The following is a 19149-nucleotide window of genomic DNA, read 5'->3' on the forward strand; positions in this document are numbered from 1 at the left end:
CTTGGTAACTTAGAACGGTGGTTCTCAAACTTCAGCACGCACCCACAAACCTGGAGAGTGTGCAAAAATACAGACTTCTGGGCCCCAGCCCTAGAATTTCTGACCTGCAGTTCCTGGGGTGGGGCCCTAGAATTTGCATTTCTAACAAGTTCCAGGTATAGGGTTGGTCCAGGGTCTGAAATGTACAGACCTTTAGTTTTCGAGAGTCTGGTATGCAGGGCTAGGATTCTATCTAGTCCACTTAGGTTTATCTGGTCTCAACTTCCCCGTTCTGTCCTCTGAGGCAGCCAAGGAGCAAGGAGGCCCTTGTTGAATGAAGTCCAACCCCCGGGCGCGTTATCAGGCTGCTGACAGCGGGGCCTCTCAATTGCCTTTGCAAAGGGTCTAGCAGAGGCCGACAAGGAACGAGATAACGCTATCCTGAAGTCACGAGGCCGCGCGTGGCCTCCAGATTCGTCAAGCCCATTCCCCGCCCCCGGGTCTGCTGTCGTGGGGCGGAGCGCCGGGCGCAGCAAGCTCCCAGGCTATGGTCAGGACCCGAGAGGGGCGGTGCCAGGTCGCGGGTCCTCAGTCAAGTGACGCCGAGCGGCTGGCCCGGGCGCCGACTGCGATGGAGCAGAGAGGCTGGAGAGCGGATCTGCCGGGGGTCATTCGCATCCTCTCTCTGCTGCTGGTGTTCCTGCCGCCGGGACCCGTGCACGGCTTGCGTGTAAGTCTACAAGACCCCCTTGCGGGGATGCATTGCTAGAGGACATGCTGGCAGAGGACCAGGTTGTAGCTGCGGCCAACAGGGGCCCTGCAGGGCCGTGGGCCTGGAACCCGGGGCGTACCTCGGCAGAGAGGCAGCCTACGGAGCGGGCAGGCAGTGGACTGGCCCTCCTGCCGGGGGCGGGCCGAGCGCGTCCTTCCCGGTAGCTTGTCGCTAGTGTGTTCCGCTCCGGCTGCCGGTTTCGCCTGAATCCACATCCCCAAAGGTGCTAGGAGGTGGGTGAGATGAGGTGTGCCCACACCTTTCCAGCTCTGCAATTTTCCAAGAGGGGGAATTGGAAATTCCTCCAGCGCGCATTATTGGAGGAAGCCTGGGACTCTGGCCTGGGGCGCCCTCCCTTGCCCAGTGTGTGCCCTGCGAACCGCTTCGGGGAAAACGGGGCCAGGGGAGGCCCCCCGCAATGGGAACTTTGGGTTCATGTCCTCCGAGGAGCTCTCTTTTCAAATATCTCGCCACTCCCCGCCGCCTCCTTTTATGGCTTGGATTTTCCAGACCTTCGGGTGGTCCAGGCCGAGGGCGGAGAGGAGGCGGGCGGCAGGTAGCCGCCGGAGCTGCGGGAGGGAAGTCTGCTGGAGCCAGTGGGGGAGGGGGAGGGGGAGGGGCACCTTTGGCGGTAGAAGGAGGACCGCGGGGAATTGAAACCGGCACCCACCCCTTGGCACGTTCAGCGAACCAACTTTGGTTCCTCCAGAGCCTGGGTGGGCTGAGCCTGGGCCACGTTTTAAGCCGAAGTGGTGAGGTTTGGGCCGGTTGACCTGTAAAGCACGACTTGGCCTAGAGCAAAACCGTACATTTATCTAAAGCGAGGTTAAGAATCTTAAGTATTTGGAAAACACCTGCTGAAAATATTTTAATTTGGGATTCTTCTTGGGGAAAGGTCACCTAAAAGGGAGGGTTTGCTACCCCCTGTTTATTGGGGTCTGTGGCTCCCCTAGCCCAGTTTTTTGGCTAGGAGTCTTGGAGGAGCTCCCCGCACCCCAAGGCGGGAGCTCGCCCGCTGTGAGAAGCCCTGGGGACAGCGGCAGAGACAGACGGTCGGGGAACACGGACCTTTATACTCAGGTGGGCTGTGGGAGGGGAGAGACACGAGCTTACCGGTGAGGAGCCGGTGCACTGGGCAGTCCTCCTGAGTGATGAGGGCTCATCATTGCGCAGCAACATTCCGCGGTGGGGTGCCCTCGGACCGCCATGTCAGGTCCCCCCCGGGGAGGCCGGCTTCACCCCAGGAATTCGTCCGTGCCTGGTTTTCCCTCCTGGGCCTAGAGCCGATGGAAGCTACCAGCTGATGAGCTTTCTGTGATTTCCTCGTTTACATTTCCTTAGAACAGCGGTTCTCAAACTTCAACTGTCCCAGAAATGAACATTTTAAGTATTTATTAATGTATTTCAGAAATAATAACTCTGTTACATGTAAAGAGATGGATGGGTTTTTGGAGGGGAGGATAACAATGTTTCTCCCCAAATTTTAGGGCAAAGAGTGGTATTGGTTTTCATGTTTGCAAACCTCGTGTCTGCCCTAGAAGATGACAGTGTCATTCTCCTGCCTGCTTCTGCGCTCTGTGTCGCCACTGCGTGTGTCCCAGAGCCTCCGGAAAACTCCGCCTCACACTCAGAGAGAATGAGAAAGGAACAGGCAGTTGTGGTGTAACATTATTATGGAAACAATTTAAACTAAATGGACCCCCGGGCCGCACTTCGAGAACCGCTGATTTAAAATAATGTGTTTGTTATCATAAAAGAAATTCTGTACGCATTGTGGAGAAACTTTAAGTGTTCAGAAAAGTGGACGGAAGACCATGAAAACTGCCCATCGTGTTACAACCCAGTGTTTGTGTTTTAATAGTAAAGTGTCCCCACCAACCAGTGGCTGGGATTCGAGGCAGGTCGGGAGGTTGTACTCGGCCTTCGGGTTTTGAATGGGGACGAGAAAGCTCTGATACTCCACAAAGCTGATGCCGGTTCCTGGTTGCAGGCGGACCTGAGCCGGAACCTTCTCCTTGGCCACTGTCTTTTCCAAGGACCTCGCCTTCCAGAGCCCGCCGGCACAGACCTGCCAGGGGACCCTCTTAGGAGCAGAGAAAATGGTGGTCTTCAGGCAGCTGTCCCTGGGTGTGAAGGCTGCCCTGGCTGCTGGCACTGTCTTCGTGTCCATGATAATCTCCCGCTCCTACCTGTCCGAGAGCCTTCGGCTGGGAGCCTGGCGCTGGCTGTTCCGCCTGCAGCTTGCCCTGTTTGTCAACTCGCTCATGCTGATCGGCTCCCTCTACATCTGGCGGAGCGCAGTCAGCAACCTTAGCCATTCCCCAGCCTCGGAGTCAGCCTGCTTTCAGCTTTGGAAGGCGGCCGTTGTGACCTTCCTGGCCTTGGCCCATTCCAGTTTCTTCACCATGCTCTTTCTGGTGGCCGAGGAGCCCTATCTGTTTTCCTTGGCCGCCTACTCCTGCCTCGGGGCGTACATCATCATGCTGTTCTTCCTCTGTACCCTGAGCGGCATGGAGCAGGCCTACCAGCTCTTGGCCTGGCGCAGTGGCAGGGTGGTGGGCAGCCTTGACAAGACAAGGAAGCTGACCCTCAGGCCGGCCCTGGCGGTGGCGGTGACCGCCGTGCTCAGCATAGCCGGGCTTCTGAACGCTGCCCAGCCCCCGCTGGTAAAAACCGTGGCGGTGCCCATCCATCAGCTGCCCCCCTCGATGGACAACCTCAAGGTTGTGCTCCTCTCAGACATTCACTTGGGCCCCACCGTGGGCAGGACCAAAATGGAGATGTTCGTGAGGATGGTGAACCAGCTGGAACCGGACGTCACGGTGATCGTGGGCGACCTCTGCGATTCAGAAGCCTCCGTCCTCCGGACAGCCGTGGCTCCTTTGGGCCAGCTTCATTCACGCCTGGGCACCTACTTTGTCACCGGGAATCACGAGTACTACACGTCCGACGTCAGCAACTGGTTCGCACTGCTGGAGTCCCTGAACGTCAGGCCCCTTCACAATGAGAACGTGAAGATTTCCGCCACAGGGGCCCAGCAGGCTGGTGGTGGGGGTGACGACTGGATCTGCTTGGCCGGGGTGGATGACATCGAAGCAGACATCCTGCACTACTCCGGCCACGGCATGGACCTCGAGAAGGCCCTAGGGGGCTGCAGCCCGGACCACGCCACCGTCTTGCTTGCTCACCAGCCCCTGGCTGCCAAGAGAGCCCTTCAGACTCGGCCAGATATTAACCTGATCCTTTCTGGGCACACGCACGCTGGGCAAATCTTCCCCTTGAACGTGGCAGCCTATCTCCTGAACCCCTTCTTTGCCGGTCTCTATCAAGTGGCCCAGACCACATTTGTGTACGTCAGCCCAGGCACGGCCTACTATGGGATCCCCATGAGACTGGGTAGCAGGGCAGAGATCACAGAGCTCATCCTGCAGCGGGCTGTCTGAACCTGGCCCTGCCCCATCTGCCTCTTAATTACCCCCTGCCCTCTGTTCTCTGTTCCTCTTCAGAGCAGGTCACCTGCTTTGTGTCCTCCTGCCTCTCCTGCCCAGCCCTGCCCACACACGCTTGTCACGAGGCTGGCCTGAACAGTGATTTCTGGTGGAGCTGCCTGGCAGGTTAACTCTGTAGACGGCCAGTTGCTTTTTACTATGCATTTGTGAGGCCACTAAAGTCACATGCATGAGGACAGGCACCTGTTTTCCAGATGACATGGAGTAAACCTTCCGTCTCTGCAGAGCTCGTAGGCATAAACCGAAACATGGGGTTGCTTGAAATGTGCACCTCTAGAAAGCAGAGTAGGGAAGGTTCTCTGAGTGCTTTTTAAACCCTCTTTAGGACTTAGGCAGTTTCCAGGACCATTGATGTAGAGCTTTCTGGGCAAGGGGCCACATTGCTAGGTAACCTGGGCGAGCAGGTGAGACGGAGGCCCTTCTGGCTGCTGAAGAAGAATTTCTTGTCCCCCTTGGTTCTTGCCGAGTCATCTTTATTGAGGGCATCAGCAAAACCTGCTGGAATACAGAGTTCACCCTGTTCCAGACCTTGAGCGATGCTATTTTACTGCCAGCGCTCCTGGGCCTGTGGGGTTGGGGGTGGGGTGGAAAGAAACAGAGCTTCATGGTGAGTGGTGGTAATAGTGCTGCGTAGAAATTCAGAGGGTGTTTGCCTCCTTTTATACAATAATTGGGTGAGGTAATTAAGGGCAGGCTCCTTCCCCCTGTCTAGAGATGCAGAAACGGAGGCAACGAGCTGTAGGTAGGGCATTAGCAACAGGACAAGGTGTGTAGGAGATTCTGGGCTAGAAGTCAAGTCCGTTTCCCAGTGAAAGTGTTCTTTCCACTGTCGGTGGTCCAGGACCTGTGTCTGATTCAAAGAGTTACCAGGATGAAGAGAACAAAAAAGGGCCTAGAATCTGATGTTCTTTCAAAGTGGTTGTTTGCTTGAGGCTGATTTCAGTTCACCCCTAAGTACATGGGCCAGGGCCTGGAGGGGAGTCAGCTGGTTTCAGTGTGGGACGTCTGTTAACACTGGAGGGAGAGTTAGAAAACTGGATGCCCCCAACCCTTCACTCTCTTCCAGCAGGGGCAGGGGGGACCATCCTTCCTACTGGCCAGCTTTCTGCCCCCTGGCCTGACCTCATCAGACCTGTCCTAGGACTCTGGCCACAGAATCAGAGGTCCATCTGTGCTGCCACTGGACCCATAGCAAAACAGGTGGAGGTTACTATGTCTGGAGTGACTTTACCTCTATTGGTCCGGCCCTTATGAGACCCTTTGGCCCTGGGGTAGCAATAAGCAGGCATGCAAGGAAAGGCCTGTCTGAGAAGATGGAGGACCTGGGCTCAGTGTTGACATTTTTGTGATCGACAGTCACTCTGATGAGAGGTCACCCTGCTGCTCACAGGTCAGGCAATGAGGTCAGACGTGGCCTCACTGAGCCTCGGTTTCCCTCACCCTAAATGGAGATATTATCATAGCTACCTCAACACTGTGTCGTGGGGAGGGCACTGGGACGTGGCACGGGAGTTGCATGTGGCACAGTCACCGTGGAAGCACGCGGTGTGGCTGCTTTGTAAACATCAGGCGGGGGCATGCTAAGGAACTGGGTACAGGTGCCAGGGAACTTACGGAGCAGACAGTCCTGGGGATGTGAGTGGGTCTCGAGCCTCCTGCTGCTGGGCCCCAGTGATTTGCTGGGGGGGTCGCTTTCCTCTGCCTGTGTTAAGTCTCCTGTGAACTCCGCCTGGTGGGTAATGGAATCCCCGGGGATCCTGAAGACCACCTTGTTACATCCAAAGTATTGACGGCGGGCCTTCCAGTCCAGTGTGGCTGATTCCACCCTATGAGACACAAAGCAGGGCCATCTTAGGTGTCCAAGGAATAGTCAGCAGCACCTCCCACTTGGCTTGTATTCCGTGAAGAGGTGGGAGTTTCCCAGCAGAAACTTCTCCTTTACTGTCCAGATGCGGCCTGGAAGGGCCGCTCTCTCCCGGGCACCCTCTGCACTTCTCTTCCTCACACACTGACCTTCTTTGTTTGTGGCTGGAGGAAGTGGTGAGAAATAGTTACTTGGAGCTTGAACATTCTTTCAGCTTCCATTCTGGATTTTTTTTTTTAATCTGTAAATTCAAGTGAAATTGAAATGCTTTTAAAAAACAACAATGTCAAGTATAGTATGATCCTATTATTAGGATCCTATTAGGATCCTATTAGGATCCTATTATTAGGATCATACTATATGGGAGATGTCACTTCATTCACCCCACTGTCATCCATTCCAAACATCCGTCTGTCTTTTTTCCCCTTTATTTTGTTTGTTTTGTTGTAGATTTTTTATTGAGGAAATGTAAAAAGTATTCACGATGTAGAAAGAATGGCACCGCTCTCTCAGCACCCAGCATCAACGATCATAGATATTCTGATATTCTCTGTCACTCATCCCCACCACACGCTCTTTCTCTTTTGGCTGGACTTTAATATTAAGGCAAATCTTAGAAAATACAATGTTACCCCAAAATACTTCAAGATGAATCTCTTCTAGAAAAGCATACACCTAATGCCGTTATACCCAATGGAATTAATAGTAATTCTTTAACATCACCTAATACCTAGTTAGGAGGTGTCGGGGCTGGAAGCCAGGTCTTCTACCTCTCAATAAAAGTGGTTTTTCCACTGCCTGAGGCTTAAGCCACTGTATCGGTTACAGGTGACTACCAGGATTCAAATGCAGTCTACTGTCGAAAGAGTTAGTATGCAGTTTTTCCTGAGTAACTCAGTAGGTTTTGTTTTTTTTCTTTGTACTGTGGTAAAAAGCACAAAGCATAAAATTTACCACCTTAATGATTTCTAAGTGTACCGTTCAGTAGTGTTCAGTGTATTCACACTGTTGTGGAACAGATCTCCAGAGCTTTTTCATCTTGCAGATGGGAAACTCTGTACCCATTAAACAATAACAAACAGTAACTCCTCTTTTCCCCTCCTCTCAGCACCTAGTAACCACCATTTTGCAGTCTGTTTCTATGACTTTGACTACTCTGGGTTCCTTATATAAGTGGAATCGCACATCGTTATTTTTGCAATGGCGTCTTTCCCTCAGCAGAATGTGCTCCGTGTTCATCCATGCTGTAGCGTGGGACAAGAGCTCCTTTCTAAGGCTGAGTAATAGTTCATTGCATGTATATATCACATTTGGTTTATTCATTTGGCCATCAGTGGACATTTGGGTTGCTTCCACACTTTTTGTTGGTTTGTTTGTTTGCTTCTTGTGACTAGTGCTGCTATGAACATGGAAATGCAAATATCTCTTCAAGACCCTACTTTCTGTTCTTTTGGATTTATACCCAGCAGTGAGATTTTTGAGGAACCTCCATACTGTTCTCCATAGCAGTTGGACCATTTGACATCCCACCGACAGTGCACAAGGTTCTCATTCCTCTGTGTTTTCACCAGAACTTGTTACTGTTTGTTTTTTTGTTAGTAGTGTGAGATGATAACTTACTGTGGTTTTGATCGGCATTCCTCTGATGGTTAGTGACGTTGAGCATCTTTTCATATGCTTGTTGATCGTTTGTTTATCGTCTTTGGAGAAGTGTCTGTTGAAATATTTCCCCCATTTCTAAATCAGGTTATTTAACTCTTTGTTGTTGTTGAGTTATAAGAGTTCTTTTTATATTCTGTATTATTAACCCCTTATGAGATATATGATTTGCAAATTTTATTCTATTGCCCTTAATGAGCAAAAGTTTTTAAGGATGTCCCACTTGGTTATTTTTTTTGCTTTTGGTGCCTGTACTTTTGGTATCATATACAAAAAATCATTGCCAAGTTCAATATCATGAAACTTACAATCCATTTCAAGTTAATTTTTATATATAATGTAAGGTAAGGGTCCAACTTCATTCTTCTGCATGAGAATATCTAGTTTTCCCAACATCATTTGTTGACAAGACTATTCTTTTGCCATTGAATAGTCTTGGCACCCTTGTCAAAGACCATTTGAGCATATATGTGAAGGTCTATTTATGGCCTTTTAAAAAATATATTTATTTTTAGAGGCATGTGCCCTGACTGGGAATTGAACTTGCTACCCTTTGGTTGGCAGGCTGGTACTCAGTCCACTGAGCCACACAAGTCAGGACAATTTATGGCCTTTTTATTCTATTCCATTGGTCTATTTATTTATCTTTATGCCAGTACCACAGTATCAGTTTTGTAATATATTTTGAAATCAGGAAGTATGAATTTTCCAACTTTGTTTTTTTTTAATTGTTTTAGCTATTTGAGGTTCCTTGAAATTCCATATGAATTTTAGGATGATTTTTTTTTATTTGTGCAAAAAATGACATTGGGGTTTTGAAAGAGGTTGCACTGAATCTGTAAATCACATTGGGTAGAATGGACATCTTAACAAAACTGAGTCTTCCAATTTGTGAACATTGAATGTCTTTCCATTTGTCTGTGTCTTCTTTAATTTCATTCAACAATGTCTTGTATGAGTCTTCACCTCCTTGTGTAGGTTTATTCCTAAGTATTTTATTCTTTTTGATGCCATTATAAATGGAATTGTCTTAATTTCCTTTCTAGATTGTTTATTGTTAGTGTATAGAAACACAGCTGATTTTTGTATGTTGATTTTTTGTCCTCCAACTTTGCTGAATTCATTTATTATTCTAACAATTACTTTTTTAGTGCGTAGAATCTTTAAGACCTTCTACATATAATATTATGTCATCTGTGAACAGAGATAAGGTTACTTCTTCCTTTCTAGTTGATTGCCTCTTATTTTCTTTTCTTGCCTAATTGCTCTGGCTTAGACTTCTAATACTGTGCTGAATAGAAGCGGTGTTGGCAAACATCCTTGCCTTGTTCTTGATCGTAGAAGAAAAGCTTCAGATTTTCACCATTGAGTATGTTAGTTGTGAGCTTTCATATATGGCTTTTATTATGTTGATGTACTTTCCTTCTATTCCTAGTTTGCTATTCTATTATGAAAGGTGTTGGATCTTGGAAAATCTCTTTCTGCCTCAGTTGAGATGATCATGTGGGTTTTGTTCTTCATTGTGTTAATATTGTATATTACTCTGATTGAGTTTCATATGTTGAACCGTTCTTGCCTCCCAGGAATAAATCGCACTTGGTCATAGTGTATAATCCTTTTAATGTATTGTTGAGTTCATTTTGCTGGTATTTTGTTGTGGATTTTTGCATCAATATTTATCAAAGTATTGTTCTGTACTTTTCTTGTTATGTCTTGTCTGGCTTTAGTATTAGGGTAATGTTGACCTCATAGAATGAATTGAGAAATGTTCCTTCCTCTTCAATTTTCTGGGAGAGTTTCAGGAGGATTGGTGTAAATTCTCCATTAAATATTGATAGAATTCTCTAACAAAGCCCAGATGGGTTTTGTTAGACCTGGGTTTTTCTTTGAGGATTTGCAGCTACTGATTCAGTCTTCTTACTAGTTATTGGTTTGTTCAGATTTTTTTCTTTCTTCATGATTTAGTCTTGGTAGGTTATGTGTTCCTAGGAATTTATCTATTTCTTCTAGGTTGTCCAATTGGTTGGCATGCAGTTCATAGCAGTCTCTTCCAATACTTTTCATTTCTGTGGTATCATTTGTAATGTTTCCTCTTTCATTCCTAATTTTAATTATTTGAGTCTTCTTTTTTCCTTAGTTAATCTAGCTAAAGATTTGTCAATTCTATTCATCTTTAAAAAAAACTCATAGTTGTATTGATTTTTTTCCTATTTTTCTATTCTCTATTTCACTTATCTCTGCTCTAATCTTTATTATTTCCTTCTGCTATTCTTGGGTATAGTTTCTGCCTTGGTTTCTTGAGGAATCATATCTCTGCAGTTCTTCTGTTTGAATCAGGATTCAAGAGCAAGGTCCATATGTTGTATGTGATGTATTTCTTAAGTCTCTCTAAGTCTGTTAAACACCCTCCTCTTTTATTTTCTGTTATTTGTTTATTCAACTTACCAGGATATTATATCTTAGAATTTCATACATTTTGGACTTGTGGTTGTGTTTAATGTGTTGTCTTTTCCTCATATTTTGTAAACTGGTAGAGCTAGAGATCTATAAAAGTTAGAGCTACAGGCTGGATAGAATCAAGTTCAACTTTTTCCCTTTTTTGATACAAAGACTTCATTGCTTCAGTGATACTAAGATTGACCCGTGGGTCCAGGTGTTAGCTTGATCCCTCCAGTAGAATGTTACTCATCAACATTTTATTTAATGTTTCAGCAGTCACTGATGAGTGTCACTTAAATTCATTATTCCACTTCCAACTGTAAAATGGTGATTTTTAAAAAATAGTGTGATGCATTAAATTCAGACTTGAGTAGGCCAGTGTACTTAATAGGCTTCTTAGGAGTAGTTAGTTGGCTTTTATATATTCAAGAGACAATGGGAACTTCTTTAGCCTCAATTTTGCATTCTGAAAAAGTTTTGGGGGTACTCAGAAATACAGTCCCTCCCTTGGCCCCCAAAATAGTGATTTTCAATTTCATCATGTCTTCTGTGTTTATTAGCTGTCATTCTTCTGCAAAGAACTCTCCTCATCAGTTGTTTGATTACTCTGAAAAAGTCTATAGCAAAGGCAAAACAGACACCAGATCCTTCTCCTTTGTTCATCGATTCTCAGATTAATGAATGGCTGCCCCAGCAGTCTCCAAGGATAGCCAATAAGCTTTCTTTGGGATGGGAGAGAGTATTATGAATTTGGTTATTTTTATACATTTGATGTGCTTCAATCCATTGAAGTGATACATCTTTTGATGCTTCTGATACCTCATTTTTGGCCAATTATGCCATTTTGTTGTGACCCTAATAGTTTTTGATAGTTTTAGGCTTATTTTGGACATACTCTGCCCCAAACTTAGGTTAAGTAATTTTTTGAAGGCTCCTGGTTCTTTTTAGCAGATAATATTTATAGATCATAATTTAAGTGTTAAGGGAGCTCATTGCTACTGGCTACTGTCAATTCTAAGCTGTTTCAGTGGATATTGCTAAGAAATACACACGTTTTTAGAAAAAGAAAAGAACTTAATTTTATAGTAATATTTCCAAGTCAGGTGGGAGATTATGGGCTTTTTCAAAAATAGACTTTATTTTTTTAGAGCAGTTTTACATTCATAGCAAAATTCAGCGGAAGTCACAAAATTTCCCCCTTATCTCTGATGACAGGGTTTTTACTTAACTTTCTTTGACTTTGTTTCTTTTTTACATGGAAAGTTTTGGTTCCTAACAACCCAGTGCAATTACTTAATTACTTTATTCTACTATATACATTATAGATTCAAAATGGTAATACGATATTAGTACTAAGGTGAAATCTACTGAACGCAGGTTGGTTGGTTTGTGTGTTTTACCTAAATGCCAGTTTAAGATGTATTTTTATCCCTAGGCAAGACAGTCATTTCAGATTCACTGGAAATGATTCTTTCCTGATGTATTTTTATCCTTAGGCAAAATATAGTCAAAATACTACTTCAGATTCACTGGAAATGATTCTTTCCTGTGTGTGAAGTTAAGTCTGTTTTTAACTTTTAAGAACTAATTTATATTTTTAAATTTATTTAAAAGGAAAAGCTATGCACTTTTCTCTGAGATGAAGGGGGAAAATGAAATCTGCCGATGTGTGTGAGTTCTGGAGGATTGGGAACTGGTCCCAACTGGGCTCATTTCCCCTTCTCTTTCATTGTAATTTGTGCTCTTGATCCACAGTCTTTTTGGATGCCGAATAAAAATCTTTGCAAAACAAGACAGGCATAAGTACCGTATTTTGCCTTGTATAATGCTCACTTTTTGTCCAAATTTTTGAGGGAAAAATAAGGATGTGAATTATACATGGGTAGTACTAATTCCATATTTATATAAATGTTTTTAATTCTTTTATTTATGCTTATGCTTTAAAAGTATAACTGTAGAAAGCAATAACAATATCCATATGCAAAATAATGTCCTGGAATACAATAATTGGTTTTGTTTCTAAATACAAATAAATAATTTAAATAAAAATTTAAATGAAAGATTATTTTTTCCTGAAAGTTTGGGCCAAAAACGTGGGTGCGTATTATACCTGGCAAAATATGGCACGTAAACAGAAATATGCATAAGCTTTAGCAGCTCGTCCACAAATTTCTCCAGGTCCATACTCATTCTCACCATTCCGTGTGGTGGTTTTGCTTCTCCAGCCTGTCTGATGTAATGGTGTTTCCATGACATTTCCTACTGCAAAGATTGATAGACCTGGCATAATTCGAGTTGGTTCTCTAGTCATCTGAAATAGTCCTCCTCTTTCTCTGTGTTCTGTGGACTGTGGGGAAGCCGATGATGTGTAAAGACTCGTCCGCCCCTATGTTCTCCCTTTCCCAGAATCCCTCTCCCCTCAACCCCAGGGTACTAGCAACCTAGGAGGCTTGGGTCTCTGCCACCTTGGCCCTGAACAGCTCATGCCAGGAATCCCCCTGGGCTCCTGGGCCTCTGGGGTGAATTGAATGGGTATGTAGAGTGTGGGGGATGGAGACCCATTGAGTAAGAACTTACCAGAGTTACAGGGAGGGACCTGAAGACAACATCCTCACTCGATCGATCGATCGATTGGCGCGGCCCAGGTACAGGCTGTGAGGTCACTGAGCTCCTTCTGTTTGTTTAATGTAACTGAGGAATGTGCACAAGTAATGGAAATATCATTACCATTTTTCCTGAGGACTAGGAAACCTAGGGGATGTTCACATTACTTGGTGTTGTAAATACCAGTGTTACGTTTAATGGGGTTTTTTAGATGCTTATTTACCACTGGAAGAACCTAAACTGAACAAATAACTTTAAAAATGTTCCATTGGACAGTATTAAGTCCCTGATGTATATTTGGTCTGGGGGTAAACAAGTAATATTTGTTTATATTTCTGTGGTTGTTTTCCTCCAGTAATATATATATGTATATTATGTACACGGGGAACCTTGGGGAAGATGTGGTCCTGGCCTTGCTTGGATCGATTTATTGATGTGTGGTTGCTGTGACTTTATGCATTGTAAGTACATATGCTACCAACCCCCCTGTACGTGTGAAATAAAACTGGCTCTTCAGCATTTCGTCCCACTGCCAATTAATTTAGAAGGGCTGGAATTTGCATAGACAGCAATCTTTGCATTCTTTTCATTGGGGGGAATAGACTTGGAAGGTAGCCTTTTCTCATTCCTCCTCCCCCACGTTTCTCGGTCACCTGCTGTCCGGGGTGCCCAGCACAGCGATATTAAAGAAGCCAGCTCCTGGGGGCTGGATCCTCTCGTAGCCTTCAATGTTGACAGGGGTCATTTTGGAACCATGAAGTGGATTTTCCCTGTTAACCTTGACCACGGCAGTCATCAATGGGAAGCTGTCTTAGGTGATGCTGCTTCTGCGGCTGTCCAGGTTGACCCCCTCTGCTCGAGACTTGTCACTGCTCCCCAGGTCCAAATGGCGTGATGTCAGAGGAGCAGCCCGTGGCCGGTCCTCACGGTCAATGTCTCTCCTGAGAGAAAGCGGGGCAGTTAGTAGGGCCCCGGGGCAAGGGCGAATGTGTCCTGCTGCCCTGGCTGCCTACAAACAAACTCCTTTTGATCCTCTTTATTGATAGTTTTGAAAAGACTAGAATGTTAGCCATAAACCAGACGCCCAAGGCTGTGTTGATGTTCCAGTAACCCTACATCCACAGGGCAGCAGCCCCTGGGGCTACTACTTGGTTCAATAAGTAGATGGCCACCCCCATCCACCAGGATCTGTCTGGTTTTCACTGGGGCTCAGGTCGTTGGCATGGGGGCATGATGGGGATGGCCTGTGAGTCTTGGTGGAGGAGGCACCATGTCTGCAACTTCAGGAGGAATTGTGGTCTTGCTTCAGAGTCCTCCTGAGTGGAGATGGGGTCCATTTCTAGGAATTCCCTGTGGCCCTTCCCTCTATAATGGCCCTTACTCGCAGTAGGGTTTTGGGGGTTGCTACGTAAAACCATCCTGACTTGTACCCGGGACCCGTGAAATAACCATCAGGTGGTCTCTGACTCCTGGACCCACTGTGAGAAGGACCTGGACCAAGGCTCTCTTTTCCCCCTGGCCCCCAAAGAGTGAGGAGGGAGAGGGATGGCATTTCAGGTCCCCTGGGGTCAGTATCGGCTCAGACAATCAGCCACTCTCCTTAGGACACAGGTACCCTAAGTCCCATCAGGGGAGGATTGAGGGGCTGCTGTGTGTGCAGTGCTTGGGATGGCATTGCAGGGCCCTCCCTCAAGGGGATCCATCCAGCCTTCTGGTCAGTCAACTGGCTGCTTGTCAGAGAGCTGTCCCAGGGCTGGCAGCCAGAGGAAGGGGCCCATTTGCCAATTGCAGTGGCCGACAGTCAGCCTTTTGTGCCTGAGTTCCTGATTTGTTTTTCTCTCGCTAGACACAACGAACCACACCCTTGCTGGTTGCCCAACCGTCTCACCCTCTAGGAACGCTATGGTTTGTGAGCCATTGCTTGAGGTCACTGTGGGTCAGCACACCTGGCCGCCACTCTGGCCTCGCCGGTCCTTGTGGTGATTATATCCACCTGCTCCTGATGGCCAAGCGGTCTCTCTTTGATTTTCAGCATCTCATCATCCCCAGTGACACCAGGGCGGGGCCCAGGGCCACAGCAGCAACTTCTGCGACCATTTTCCTACAGAGGACAGCACCCTCAATGGGTTCCCCAGAGATGCTAGGCTGCCCCCCACTGCCGCATCCCCCCACTGAAGGGAAGGGCGTCCTGGGGCATACAGCCAGATAGCAGGTTGTCGGGGCACCATTTTCACATTCCCACCTCCTCGAGCCGTCTCACATCATCCTCAGGGTGCCGGTGCAGTGTTGGCATATGCGGCTCATTTCCTGTGGGCCTGTATCACGTCCAGGTTCAGGGAGCCACGCCAGCCACGCAGCGATGGGGGAAAGGTGCTTTCCGGAGACGCTAACTCACACGTCAGGGAGAGTGCACTGTGTCAGCACACTTACCTCTGTCCGGCTTTGTGTTCCGGGCCCTCAGGATGACTCCCAGTGTTCCCCGGGATTAAGTCCAAGCCTTACTCTTCCAGAAGGAAATGTAGGTCTCTGATCACTCTGAGTGGATGGCCGATCTCTTTCTACAAAGCTTCCGAGTCTGTTTCAAAAGCCAGGCAGCCTCACAGCCCTTCCAGTTACCAGTATCACTGCCTCCCACGTCCCATTCCCCATTCCAGGGTAGAGCTAGTGCAGATGCCACCCCTCCCTTTCCAGCCCCGTGGTACCTCCTCCCAGGCCGGCCCAGGTGAGGGCCTTAGCATTGGCATGCATGGCCCTGGGTGGTCACCGCCCACGTAGCACCAGCTGCAGGGCTGCTGTTGCTCTTTGACATAGCTGGGAGATCCAGGTGCAGACTCACATCCTGAGGACCTGCCGTGTGGGCCCGCCCTGGGACCAGTCATCCCCATCTGGGTTTCTCCGGATGGCCTAAGGAGTGATTCCAGAGTGCAGAAATGAGGGACAGGTGGGAAGAGGCAAAAGCGACAGCAGTTATTCAGCCCCGCTGGTTGAGGGTTGCCCCCGGGGGCATGGACTCTCAGTACTCCTGGGCCCCTGGGACAGCAGGGTCCCGTGGTGTTGGGACAGAAAGGCAGGAAGACTTCAGGTGTGAGTTTGAGCTGACACACTGCCCTCACAAAGGCTAGTGAGCTCACGCAGGACTATCCACAAGAGCTGCTGCAGTCTTGGGCTTGTGCTAAAGAAGCGTTCTCTCCTTCCTCTTTTTATTCTCTGTATGGGAGAGCTTTCATAATGGCAAGAGTAGGGTGCTTCATTACTCTCGGGAGTGAGATAGTATTTCATCGTGTATGTGTGTGTACATACATGCATGTATAATACACACACCATAGAAACCATAATTGACTCATCAGCCCACTTAATTTGTATCAACATTTCACTAGGAAAAAATTTCAGACATACAGAGAATTGAGAGAATTGTATACCCACCATCCAAATTCTAGCATTAACACATTGCTATCAGCCCATCTCTCCATCTATCCACCAATACACCTTATTTTTTGGATGCATTTCAAAGTGAGTTACAGACATCAATGCATCCCCCCCCCCACACACACACAGATATTTCAGCATGTATGTTATTAACTAGAGGGCAGTATTAGTTTGTAGCTTTCTTTTTCCCTTTCAAGATAAAGTTTACATACAATGAAATCTTCCTTGTGCCATTTGATGAGTTCCGACAAATGCAGCCACCTGATAGATGCAGAACCCTTATCCAGCTGGAGAATGTGACCAATACCCCCAGAAGGTCCCTTATGTTCCCCCCAAGCAACATCTGCCCCCGCTGTCCCAAAGACAACACCTATCCTGATTTTCTCCCCACCATAGATTCAATGTGCCTGTTCCAGAACTTCCTATAAATAAGTCCACTCTGTCTGGACTCCCTCTGGCAGGATTTTTATTCACTCAGTGTAACATTTTCGAGATTTATCCATATTATTGCAATATCAGCAGTCCTTTTTCATTGCTGAGTAGCATTCTATCGTGTAAATATACCACAGTTTGTTTACCCATTCTCCTATCAGCAGAACTTCAGTTGTTTCCAATTTTGGACTGTTATGGATAAAGCCTCGATGAACATGTTTTATGTCTTTTCATGAACATATGCCTTTGCTTCTCTTGTAACTAAGAAAAAGCCTTTATCTTGAAGGGAAATTTGGCTTCAACCGTGTTGCAGTAAGAACGACAAAAAGTACACTTGTAAGTATACCCACAGGAAAAAAATTGTGGAAAGGGTAATTGCATGGTTAAAACATGCTTTATTATGGAGAATTTCAAAAGTGCAGAGAGAGAGGACGCGAACACCCTGCATTTATTAGCCAGCTTCAAGAACGGTCAGTTTTGCTCTGCATACCCTCTGCTATTTCTGCTCTTTGTACTTGTGGTCTATGGTAACTTCAGATGCAGTAATCGCCCTAAAACACTTCTGATAAGAATTTTTTGTTCTTTTGTGTCATCCCCACGCCATCATTATACCCAACACAATTAGCAATAATTCTTTTAATCCAGTCGAATGCCCAGTCTGTGTTCAGAGTTTTTCTACTTCAGCGTGGTGGTGTTTACAGGTAGAATCGGTATCGGAACCAGGTCCCCACGTTGTGTTAGGTTGTTACGCTTCTTACGTGCTCTTTTATTTCCGCACAATATTTTAGGGTTTGATTTTATTTCAATACCATCGGTCTGCTAGAGCAGCGCTATAGTGAGACATTCGGGATGCCCCACATGATGGATTTGCCTTACTGCTTTCATTAGTGTCACTAGCCTCAAGTGCAGTACTAGGAACTGCTTCTAGGTGGCGCTGCGTGCTTCCTGTTCAGGGATGTCTGCTCGTTTCATTTTCACGAGGCGGACACGGAGCAGAGGGATCGCACAGAATCTGCCCGGTCCCTTCTTTATCCGTCTTGCTGATGGTTTTGCCATCCACTGATGATTTGGCTTAAATTCATTATTTTACTAAGTGTTAGAAAAGGGTGTTTTTCAGATTCTGCGCTTCCATCTCCATGTATTAGCAAGAATTCTGTGGAAAATTTTCCATTGTCCACTTTTTGGTTACCCTGAAATACAGTTTTGATGTGAAAGGGAAGTAAACAGCTTGGTTCTTCCCTTTTATTTGTCATTTTTTTAGAGTAATGAGTAATCCAGCAATCTCCAAAGGCGACCAGCGAATTTTCTTCCCCCAGTATATCGTTACAAACTCACAGGTGTTAATATCCTTGAAGTCTTTTTTTAAAAATTGATGTCTCTTAAGTCTCTCTTTCTCTTTTTGAAAAATGATGTTCACAATTTTCCTCCTGGCGCCAGTGGAGCCCCCAGAGGTTAGCCGCTGTGTCCTACACCTGTGACCAAGTCCCATCCTGTGGGTCCTCCCCCACCCACTGCCCCCCTCCCGTCACTGCCGTGGTCCACGTCTCTGCTTTTTTGCCACTTCAGGAAAAGGCCAGAGTCCCGAGTATTTTAAGATACACACTTGATTCGATCATTCTGTTTAAGCTGTTCTCCACCACTCTTGGCATTAAGTCCAGGCCCTTGAACATGGACTTCAGGGCTCATTCGATCTGGCCCCTGCCTGGCGCTGTGTCAGCAGACGTCACGCTCTGTCTGCACTGAGGTCCATGGCTCCTGCCCTGCACGGCCCCTTGTCTGCCAGGCTCACACACACACACACACACACACACACACACACACACACACAGAGTTTCCTCTGTCTGTGCCACTGTTCCCCTCAGCTAGCTCTTCTCCATCCTGGGGTTTCATTTAGGCCAGTAGCTCTCAACCCTGCTGCACCTTACAACATCTGGCCAGCTTTAAGAAATACCAGTGCCTGGACTCCACCCAAAACCAATTAAAATCCAAATGTCTGGAGGGTGAGGCCTGACTTTGTTATTTTTAAAAGCATGCACAAGGGTTTCTGGTGTTTGGCCAAGGGTGAGAACCACAGTTTGGAGTGGCCCTTCCTCTGGGAAATTTGCCCCCGCCCCCACACTCCCATGCCTGGGTTACATGTCATGTATTACCACTGTAGCTTTCTGGTTGAACCCTTTTTATCCCCAGCTTTATTGAGATATAATTGATGGATGACATTGTATAAGTTTAAGGTGCACAATGTGAAGATCTTATCTTTACCATCTGGGCCTCGCTGTGCTAACTAACTGCTGGGTTTCTTCCGAGTGAGACGGAAGCTTCACGTGGGCTGTGTGCCCTGTGCTTACTCAGCAGGTGTTTGATAATATTTCTAACTGGGTGACAGGGAGCTATTTAGGCTGGATTTGGACGTGGTTTTACGTACAGGGATGGTGCCGTGCTATGTGGGACAAAGGCCAGATTCTACG

At 46.8% G+C, this 19149-nt stretch overlaps 2 protein-coding genes across 4 annotated transcripts in view; both read left to right on the top strand.

The window, feature by feature from the left end:
* The first annotated feature begins 526 nt into the window (after nt 1–526).
* The window catches only part of GLB1 (galactosidase beta 1), a 75148-nt gene continuing 56525 nt past the window's right edge, over nt 527–19149 (top strand). The window contains exon 1 of the mRNA XM_045857379.1: nt 527–709. Coding sequence (XP_045713335.1) covers nt 527–709 — 183 coding nt within the window. The remainder of the gene's footprint in view (nt 710–19149) is intronic.
* On the top strand, nt 590–8378 carry TMPPE (transmembrane protein with metallophosphoesterase domain). 3 transcript variants are annotated; one of them, XM_045857380.1, is made up of 2 exons: nt 590–709; nt 2239–8374. In XM_045857380.1, the coding sequence occupies exon 2, from the start codon at nt 2851–2853 to the stop codon at nt 4192–4194; it is 1344 nt and encodes a 447-aa protein (XP_045713336.1). In that variant the 5' UTR covers nt 590–709; nt 2239–2850; the 3' UTR covers nt 4195–8374. The 3 variants fall into 3 exon arrangements, with proteins under 3 accessions (XP_045713336.1, XP_045713337.1, XP_045713339.1); XM_045857381.1 differs by lacking the exon at nt 590–709 and adding an exon at nt 807–984 and having other exon boundaries at nt 2239–8378; XM_045857383.1 differs by lacking the exon at nt 590–709 and adding an exon at nt 954–984 and having other exon boundaries at nt 2742–8378.

Source organism: Phyllostomus hastatus, unplaced genomic scaffold (genome assembly GCF_019186645.2).
Source record: "Phyllostomus hastatus isolate PE091 unplaced genomic scaffold, TTU_PhHast_1.1 phas_scaffold_129, whole genome shotgun sequence".
In the NCBI taxonomy this organism is placed as follows: domain Eukaryota; kingdom Metazoa; phylum Chordata; class Mammalia; order Chiroptera; family Phyllostomidae; genus Phyllostomus; species Phyllostomus hastatus.